The following is a 10,196-nucleotide window of genomic DNA, read 5'->3' on the forward strand; positions in this document are numbered from 1 at the left end:
CGTCCCCCCCCCCCCCCCCCACATAAATAAAGAAAAAGAAGATGACATATGCTCTCTTACGTTTATTCAGTTTCTCAAAAGATCGTCCAATCGAGCTCTTTTCCAACGAGAGTATGATCAGGTCCTAAGTGATTATTCAACTTTGACTACAAGCAATCCATATATGAACATTGAAGATTTTAATAGGAACTTCCAACTTATCTGCTGTACTAGAGATTCTTCTTTCAGGAAAGGGCGACATATTTGGATTATTGTTTAATATAATTGCTGCAGATGCCAAGCTATCTCATAAAAATTCCATTTTGCATTATTTCCTTCTACAATTATATATGGGTTCTTTACTAATATTATATTGGGTTGTTAAGATGAAAAACTTGTATTCATTGGCTTTCAGACATGATCAAACTTTTATGGACGAGTTTTTCCCTTTACTTGTTCCTAGTTCCTACTAAGCTTCATAAAGGCTTCTGGTTTTGACACTCAGCACTCCTGTAGTACAGCACTAACACCACTAAAATGATCATTGTCAGGGATTGACCAAATATAGTTGTATTTTTCATAACCATGGTGTCGGGGCCAGCTTAGGCGCACCTCGACTGATTCCACGGGCTAACTGCTACGTCCCACCAGCACAGGTATCAACTAACTCTGTCCACCAAGATTGGGACAGATGGAAAAAAAAAATACCTAGTGTTTGTCTACTGGAATTTGAACCTAAGACCTTATGGTTTGTAACCCACTTCCTTGACCACTAAGTCACACCCTTGGGCGCAACAATATAGTCATATCAAGGATGCGTTCAAACACAAACATGCAAGAGAAGTCGACTAGGTCAATATCGGGATATTGCTCCCCAATTCTCAGCTGGTTTCTTTTTTCTGAATGTTGATTAGGAAGCACTCTATTAAGCTGCTTTAGAGATGTGATACATAAGTTTCTCATCAGGTATTTTAGTGTTTTACTGAACAATCTTGTGAGTGATAAGCAATCTTAAGGAACTGAGAAATAGAAAGAAAAAGAACCTTTTTAAGAGTAACTGAAGCCTCTAGCTCAATAAGAACACCAGGACCACAAACAAGACAATCTTTGTCCCTCACAAACTCGGTCACTTTGGTGTGCAGACCTTCAACTCCATTGTACCTTCAAAAGGGACAGAATTTCACATTTTTCATACGAAAAAATTAACCTTCAAGATGTTATCAAATTAAAGTGCAATGTTGACAATAAGATCATTGATCATACACAACAGAACATGCTCTGCAACATTGTGGAGGTACGTGAATTAGGAGTTAAAACATACTTACGTTAAGTAATTTGTTAATGTTTTGCTACATCCAGAGACAACCTTCAAGGTCTCCAGAGCACAGGCAGCAGAAATTATAGCATTGGTGGATGCTATAGCAGGTATGATATTTTTCACCACACCCTGTAAGCAGCGAAAAAAGATAATTCAAATATGCACTGAGAACACATGAAACTGCAAAAACCGCTATACCAGCATAATATGGCTGGAATAGAATAAATTCTCACCTCAATGCAAAATGAAATAGATAAATAATTTTAAGTTTGGCCATGTTAATGGGGGGTGTCTACAGAAGGCTGAAACTTTCATATCATGAGTTTACCTGGGTCAAGGAATAGGTAACTCCTGGAATTCCAAAGAGCTCTGCTCTCTTAACAGCCTACGGCACATGGATCAGAGGAAGTCAAGGGTTGAAAAAGGAACATGAGAAATAATTGCATATGACTTAAGTAATAGGAATGGAGAAAGCAAAGAACATAAATTGCAACCTCTGAATACACCCATTGCATGTGTTCAGGATCATCTGGATCAAATGTTTTGCCACTATGAGCCTGCATAAAACTTTTAGGATGAAATGACAGAGCACTTGGTCTAGAAATTTGGAAAAACAGGGGATGCGAGCTTCAATAGTTACCTCATCCCATTTGATTAAATGTGCATACTCAATGCAGTGAGCAGCAGTTCTAGGAGTCTCAGCAAGAGTACACAAGGGAAACTTCACTTGTGGGGGAAAGAGCCATATTGTACACTCAAAGCAAGGGGTGACACCTGGCATTATAATCCTTGCATGGCCCTTGAATCCTTCAGTCCCACCATCAACCATAGGCTTAATTGACTCTTCCTGTGGGTTGTCATCAGAATCGTACTCTGCATGAAACGTCGGATGGGTGAGCTAATTTAGTACACTTTCAAGAACCACCTTGCACTACGTATGAAAACTAGCCAGGATCATAAGACACATTTCGTAGGGAGTGAAAGAGCTACAACAACCCATCCTTTGGATTCTGAAAATGCCTAATTAGTTGAATATCTTTAGTTGGAATTTATCCAATCAGATATTCTACTTCCCTCTTCACATTGGTATCTTCTTATGTCATGTATGTTTAATTCATTTGCTGCTCCTATATAATAAAAGGGGCCCCTCCAGGAAGGGCTGGTCTGAGATGGTCTTACCCTTCCCCTCTTGCAAAGATGATTCCATTCCTTAAATAACCTTATTCTGTTATTTCTAAGATTATATATTTTTTGAAATAATGTCAAGTGAATTTGAAATTAAGGTATAAAATGTAAAATTATATATATTTAAGATAAATTGCAAAAAATTACACATTTCAATAAGAAAATAAATAGAGCACCAAAGATATTGAAAATATTGAGTATATCCGATGATTATGGAGTGACCAATAACAAGAAGGTGCTGTGAAGTATTTACAAGGAGTAGCGACATTACATATTGTGTAATGAGCTCAAAGATACCTACCATGGCCTCTATATCATTTGCAATTGCCATGTCATACAAAAAACAGTAGGGAAAAACATGAGATAATTACACTCTAGTGCAGCCCATAAAGTTACTTTACATAATTTAGCCAAAGTTTCAATGCTTACCTGAATTGACCCAATTTCATGACAGTTCTAAATTGTAGTGCTTAGATATGTTGAATTGTGGAGTTCTTTTGTTTTTGAAGCAAAATTGCACAATATTCTTTTCGGCAGATTTTTTTCTGCACGCAGTAACTTCTATAAATTAGGTTCTCCTATTGCACGACAAACTAATAGAAAGATCTACCAACCTAACATCCTAACCTATATTGAAACTTTGATATAATATAAGTAAAAATTGCCGTTCAACCATTATTGAAGCTCGAAGCTTCAAAGTTTGAAAATCGAATTTCCGCAAATAAGCTCTATTTCAAGTGGGTATTATTGCAGAAGACTTGTTACATATTGAAAAGCCTAAATCTAAAATTTTGGGTGCTTTGGTGTAATTCTTTTTAGGTGTTTTTGGATGAATCTGGTGCTTGGATTCAAGGAAGAAGATCAAGTCAGTTTATTGTACAATAGCGCATTATGTTGTATAGTATTGTATATGGGTGTATAAGCATCTCTTGTAATTTTGTATAATGTTGTATATCGGATTTTTTTAATCATTGTTGTAAAAAAATAAAATTGAAGTTTTGTATACTATTGTATATCAAAAACTTTAAACACTGTTGTAAGAAAATAATGATATAATGGAAGGAAGATTTCCTGGAATGTGGTTTTGTGCAAACTATTGTAATGGAAAAACATTTTCCTATTGGAAAGTACTTATAGTTTGGGCTAAAAAATTGCAATGTAAGTGTTGGGCTATGTTTTTGCAATGTAAGTTACTTAATTGTACTTTTTAGAAATTATCCCGAAAAACATCTATACTTATACTAACGACATTCTAATTTGCTTTCAGAAATTATTGTATTCCTTTCCTTCCAAATAGTCCACCAAACTGCTGAAGGACATGTTTTCTGCCTTGCCCAGCCCTATCAAGTATCAAGTACCAGCATTGTGGTAGTTCTTTTGTCGTTCTTGGCATTGTCCAGTTGAACCCCCAAGATGTTCAGGATAAAATCTCAGAGCTGTCTAGCGAATGAAGTGATTAAAAAGGTGATCAACATCCCCATTATGCCTCTCACACAATTCACACCTACTACAAATGGTCACCCCTCTTCTCTGAAGGTTATCTTGAGCTATCCACATTTCGCGAGCTATAGATAGTCTTTTATAATGTAATGTTTTTTTAAAAATTAAGGTAATTTCTTGATCAAGGTTAATTTTCAAACAATTGTGATGTTAGAGCCAACTTGTGCACACATCGATTAATTCCACGAGATACCTGCCACCTCCCACCAACAACAGGTACTGGATAACTCTATCCACCAATGCTATGACAGATGAGAAGAAATAACTAAGTGTTTCTAATTTTACTAGGATTTGAACCTAAGAGCTCATGAATCAACCCATATCATTGACCACTGACCACACCCATAGACTAAAGAGTACCCAGAGTGCAAATTCAGTGACATGACGCATGAGGCAGTGGTGGAAATAAAGATTGATGCACTAGTTATACCTAAAGAGAGAAATTTTCAAGTATCTTTGGTCCATAATTCAAGGAGATGGGGATTGGCGATATTGTCACACACCGCATTAAGCGGGGTGGGTGAAACGGAGGCTCAACTGTAGGGTATAGTGCGGTAAGAATGCGTCGTTAAGGCTTAAAGGTAAGTTCTATAGGGTGGTGGTTAAACCAACACTATCGTATAGGGCAAAGTGTTGGCCAGTAAAAAATGCCCACATTCAGAAGATGAAGGTACCAAAGATGAAGATGCTCAGATGGATGTGTGAGCATATTAAGAGAGATAATTAAGATCAAAGTTAAACGGAATAATATGGGAGTGGCCTCCGTAGTGAACAAGATTATATAAGCAAGGTTGAGAAGTTTCATACATGTGAAAAGAAGGTGTGATAAGGTTAGTTGTAGCAAAAGTTTGGAAAGGTATAGGTACGCCGAAGAAGAACTAGGAGGAAGTGATTAGACATGACATGACACAACTTTAACTAACTAAGAACGTGAACTTTGATATGAAGGTATAGAGGTCGAGAACTAAGGTAAAGTTAGTAGGTAGTCGAGTATTGTCCCACTTCTAGTAGTATAATTTAGGTATCAAGTAGTTTCCTTTTCTCCAATGTTTATTACTTTGTTGCTACACTTGTTTTGTACATTTGTTGTTTTGTTGTCTCTTTTCGTTTCTTTCTTTCCTGCATCAATTACAATTTGTTTGAGTCGAGGGTCAATCAAAAACAGTTTTTCTTCCTTGCAAAGGTAGAGGTATGGTCTGCGGCATCTGCCTACATCTTACGTTCCCCAGACCCCACTTGTGGGATTACACTGATATGTTGTTTGTTTGTCTGTTTCATGTGTGGAGCTTCTTTTCTCTTTTTCGAATTTGAGCATTTTCTAGGGATCTAGCTTAGCAAATACCTTTAGTGGCTTGGTCCATTAAATCAGGAAAAAGAGGCGCATTCCCACTCTATTTGCATCTACCCCATATTAGAAGAGAAGTTCAAAGTTATGTTTCAAACAATCAAATAAACTGATAGCATTAAGAAGACCAAGTACATCCATAGTCCTAGCATACCCTTAATGCTGATGAATACATGGCATCAGTTTCAAAAAGAAAACATTTTCCTCTTCCAAATTCAAATGCAAACAACAAACCATGCATATTTTTCTCTCATGAATGTACAGTTGGTTTATTCAATTTGAAACTGTTTAATATGTTACTCATTTCAGTAGCTGAACGCAATCTTCAAACTTGAGCGCTCTTAAAAATAGGCACATAGACTAGTTGATTATATACAAATATGAGGAACATAAGATGTAAGAAACATCTTTGTCCAAATCCATGCAGCACAGACCTCAAATTCTTTGTTTTCACATCTTGATGCTTAGACAAATATCCAAGTCAAACTACTCTATCTTCATACTAGAATCTAATAGTTGTTACTTCACATTTATTTCCCTTTCTTATTTCCATTTTGGCCTTAATAGAAGTTATAGAAATTGGTCACAGTAAGCATGTGTCATAAATGGCAGGGAAATAGAACTGGATTTTTTTTTAAATAGGTAACTTTGGAAATAGAACTGGATATATAATTGTCTCATTGTTGATCTGGGGTCATTCTATATTTAGACTAGAGACATCTAGCTAGAAACCTAAGGACCTGACGGTCCACAGTACAAAAAAAAGCTATCCATTTTATTTATCAAAGAAAGAAAAAGGACTGGCTCTGAGATTTTACAAAGAAGTATCACTTACAACCTTCCAATTCACCCACACAATATTTTAAATCAGCAATAAAATGAAGGGAGAGAGGGGATGAGATCAAAAAGTTCTAGCAATCTGCAACTACACAATTAGAAACTTTTGTTCTCCTAAGCAATCATAAGAAAAGGCACAACAGGGAGGCATTTAGATAAAGTACTCGGAAAACGAAATTTGATCAAGCCAATGCAGCCCGTGCAACATGTTTGAAAGCATAAGAAAAGACAAACCTAGAAAGCTGCAAGCAACAGAATTTATATAGCTTCGAGCCTCAATAGAATCAAGACCAAGAACAATAATATGGAAATCATTGTAGAAGCTTATAGGTTTGTCCTCAATCCGACAGAAATGTGACTTGATATCTACACCACTGACTCTCTCCATCACTCTTTTTGCAGCAACTTCTGCCTTTGGTTTTCCCACATCTCCAAGTCTACATTGGAAAAAGAATGAAATTTTAGCAGACATATTATTGCTCAAATTTATAAACAAAATTGTAACTGCAAGCATAAAACTGAGGGAATTACATATATCCCTAAATCCAAAGTGATTGCCGACTTAAAAATTTTGTTTTTGTCAATAACTCTGATCATACACAAGAAACTACCAAAACAGAAGGATAATCTTCCTTTTATGAACAGGGATAAGGACAATCCTCCTCGAACATCATGTCTGTCACACAAATAAAAAATGTGACTTGTACCCCCCACACCACTCACTTCTTCTTAGGTTTTGGAACCCTAAACTACTTTTCGAAGAAGTGAATAAAAATTATAATTTCAACAATACAAGCAATAAGAATCTAACCATAAGTTCGATTCGCATAATTTCAAACACCAGCTACTCAAGAAATATTCTGCACATGAATAAATGTTATCTAGTGAGATTAGTAACTTCATTACAATACTTCATAATGTGTTTGTTTAAGTAAATTACGGACCTTTAAAACTAGATTTTTTTTTTCTGATTCTCATACACAGCCTTACAAGGTAGGGATAAGATATGTGTACATACTATCCTCCACAGATCCAACTTATGGGATTGCAGTGGGTATGTTGTTGTTGTCTCATACATAGCTCTACACTGATAAACGAGCTTTGAACTGGGCTAAAAAGACTCCAGGAAAGCATCTGACCTAATGCAGAGCAGCAAACAAATTGAGCCACAATGCCAACTAGATTGTATTGCCTATTGGTTCTTTTGCTCTCATTATGTACTAAGTATAATTTTGAGCTGGGTTTGCATAGATAAAGGAAAATTGCTCTGGAGACAAACCATGAGATCAAAACTCAATCTTTATGAATTAGGACTTCATTATAATACACACATTACGAACTCAACAATAAATTCGAATAGCATAATGTCATAAACTACACAACTCGGAATAAACTAACGCACCTGAACAGAAATTGGCGATTTAGATTGGTAACTTCAATTCGGTCCATATCAATAACCTCAAGGTTTTGAAACCCTGAAAAAGCCAAATCCTTGAGTAATTCGCAACCTAATCCACCAGCACCTATCACCAACACTCTTACGCACTCCTTTATATCATCTCTCAACTGTAAAACAAGAGATCAAACTTATAATCATAAGGTAATGCAACACAATCGTTCGAGAAAAAAGGAGTAGCGTTTGGATTGGGGGGTTTACCTGAGCGCCGGCCTCGAAGGTCGGTCCGACGAGATTTCCGGGCCGGAGAAGGAGCTTATCGAGGTCCCTTGATCTGCTTTGTGGTATTGAATCCGCCATTGATGAGTTCGACCTACTAGCTTCGACTTTACGCAGGTGTTTGTGCTCTTAGCCTTCGCACTTCCCCTTATTGCAAGTAGATGATGCACTTGTGAAAAAGAAAAATTGGGTTGAAATTATATTAATTGTATTTTTTTAAATATTCATTTTACCAGTACATTATCAGTATTTATTTATTTTTACTTCTTTAAAATTATGATATTTTTTTGAGAACTTACATAAATCTCAATAGTTTAGATGCACTCTAGTTTGCAATATTATGTATCTTTGTCAAATGTTGGTGCCTCCAAATATGTCTAGATATATATATCTCGGATAGATGAGGTTAAATTTAAGTAGGATTGAACATAAAATATCGAAAATCAAATTATCGAATCGAACCAAAATTTTTAGTAATTGGGTATTCGGTATGGTATTTGGGAGTAAATTTTTCGAATTATGGTATTTAGATTTGAGTTTGGTATGAGACATTAGTACCATTTGATATTTGGTATCTCCCGAATTACTTACTTAATGAAGATCATGTAGCAACATGTCCATTTCTCATTAGTACAAGTCCAAAGAAGAAAGTTAAAGAATGAACATAAACAACTCAAATACATGTCTTTTAGTTTGTATCAATTTGTTTTTCTTGATGTCTTTTTACTTATTGATCTTCTATTATATCGTGGCTCCACAAAAAAATTTAGAAATGATTGGAAAATAGTATTAACTTTGTAATACAATCGGCTACTACTTCAATGCGGTATTACCGAATACCATACCAAATCGAAATTTAATTTACCGAATCGAAATTTATACATACAAATACGTATCTAGTGTATATCTAGTGTGATTCACATGTATCTCGCTCGCCTCTCTCTCCAATCTCGTTCGTCTTCTCCCTATTTTTGTGTATCTAATAGCAAAATACATATATCTAAGTGTAAGATACGTAATATTTTGAAAGTAGATGTAATAATAGTATATATGGTAGTGAAATATGTTGTAGTTTTTCCTATTTTTTTCTTTTTAAAAATTGATGTAACAAATTTACCTATAAAAAGATAAATATTATTTTCCTAATGAAAATACTGCTATTGAGTATTAACTTAAAATCTTCTATATTGAAATAAATAAGCACAATAAGAAAAACAATCAAACTTTAATATTTATTTACTTAATTAAAAAAAGTGAAAATGATAAAAGAGTCCTAACTTTATAAACACATTTTATTGTAGGTAATAAAAAAGATGATTAATAAAAATAAAAATATTTTTCATGATAAATATTTAAATGATTATCTATTTATATTATAAATAAATTTTAATTATGTGTTATTGTAATGACCTATTCCTATCGTTATAGAAAAGCCAATGGGAAAAATATTTGGGCCGGAAAATTTTTTCGTAGTAACTTGGGATTTCCCAACCTAGTCCAGATTTGAACAAAATCGAAATCTGTGAGGTCTAGGGAAATCTGGTAGCAATTGGGAGATTTAATTATGATTTTGATTACATGAGTAGATAGCTAAGACGTTAAGGAACCCGTACGACTTTACGGAATTGAATTCGGGTGAGTAGAACTCCCGAAATTAATCTTAGTGTGAACGGGTAGTTTCTGAGTGTCGTTGGTTGAAGGTGTGGTGAAATAGGGTTTTGGAATTCTTTATTAAGCTCTTTGTCTTCGTGCAAGCCGCTGAGGCGGGATTTCTGTCGCCAGGGCGGGGTCGATGTAGCGGGGGGAGTATCGCTGTGGCGGGACAGTCGCGACTTAAAGTCGGAAATAAACCTCAAAAACGTTTTATGATGTATTTTTCGAACTTGAGAGCTAAGGAACGAACCCAGAGTTTTCTTGATAGTTTTTCACCATTCGTGAGGCTAAAGGTAAGATTTTAACTCCCCGAATCCATTTTTCGATCCGTAGAACGTAATCTAATGGGTAATTATCAATAGGGAAGGGTTTTGATATGGGAATTATGGTGGAAAAACCCCTAATTTGAATATTGGGACCATGAGTATGATCTTGGGTTGATAGAATTGTTAGTAATTCGGGAAATTAGTTATTGTTTATTGATTCCCATGTTATATTGATCATTTGTAGACCAAGAACAATCGAAACGAATCTGAAAAGGGAAGAATCAAGTTTCTTAGAGGATTCAAGCTTTATTTGAGGTAGGTGATGGTTGTGATTCTATGATTGTGTGATGTATGTTTGTTCTTGCTTCATTATGATACATGTATGTATGCCAATGTTGCATTATTGATCATATTAATTGTAAATTAGGATAGATGAAT

At 35.3% G+C, this 10,196-nt stretch overlaps 1 protein-coding gene across 2 annotated transcripts in view; it reads right to left on the minus strand.

Annotated features, from left to right (window-relative positions):
* Positions 1-8,019, minus strand: part of LOC102584079 (NEDD8-activating enzyme E1 catalytic subunit) — a 10,140-nt gene extending 2,121 nt beyond the window's left edge. For both annotated transcript variants that reach the window (XM_006349165.2, XM_006349164.2), the window contains exons 1-8: positions 7,822-8,019; positions 7,567-7,730; positions 6,399-6,601; positions 1,938-2,170; positions 1,792-1,854; positions 1,626-1,682; positions 1,305-1,426; positions 1,023-1,140 (exon numbers count right to left, since the gene is read on the minus strand). In XM_006349165.2, the coding sequence (XP_006349227.1) occupies positions 1,023-1,140; positions 1,305-1,426; positions 1,626-1,682; positions 1,792-1,854; positions 1,938-2,170; positions 6,399-6,601; positions 7,567-7,730; positions 7,822-7,920 (1,059 nt within the window). In that variant the 5' untranslated portion in view covers positions 7,921-8,019. The remainder of the gene's footprint in view (positions 1-1,022; positions 1,141-1,304; positions 1,427-1,625; positions 1,683-1,791; positions 1,855-1,937; positions 2,171-6,398; positions 6,602-7,566; positions 7,731-7,821) is intronic.
* Positions 8,020-10,196: the final 2,177 nt, after the last annotated feature.

This window comes from Solanum tuberosum, unplaced genomic scaffold (genome assembly GCF_000226075.1).
Source record: "Solanum tuberosum cultivar DM 1-3 516 R44 unplaced genomic scaffold, SolTub_3.0 scf00104, whole genome shotgun sequence".
Lineage (NCBI taxonomy): Eukaryota > Viridiplantae > Streptophyta > Magnoliopsida > Solanales > Solanaceae > Solanum > Solanum tuberosum.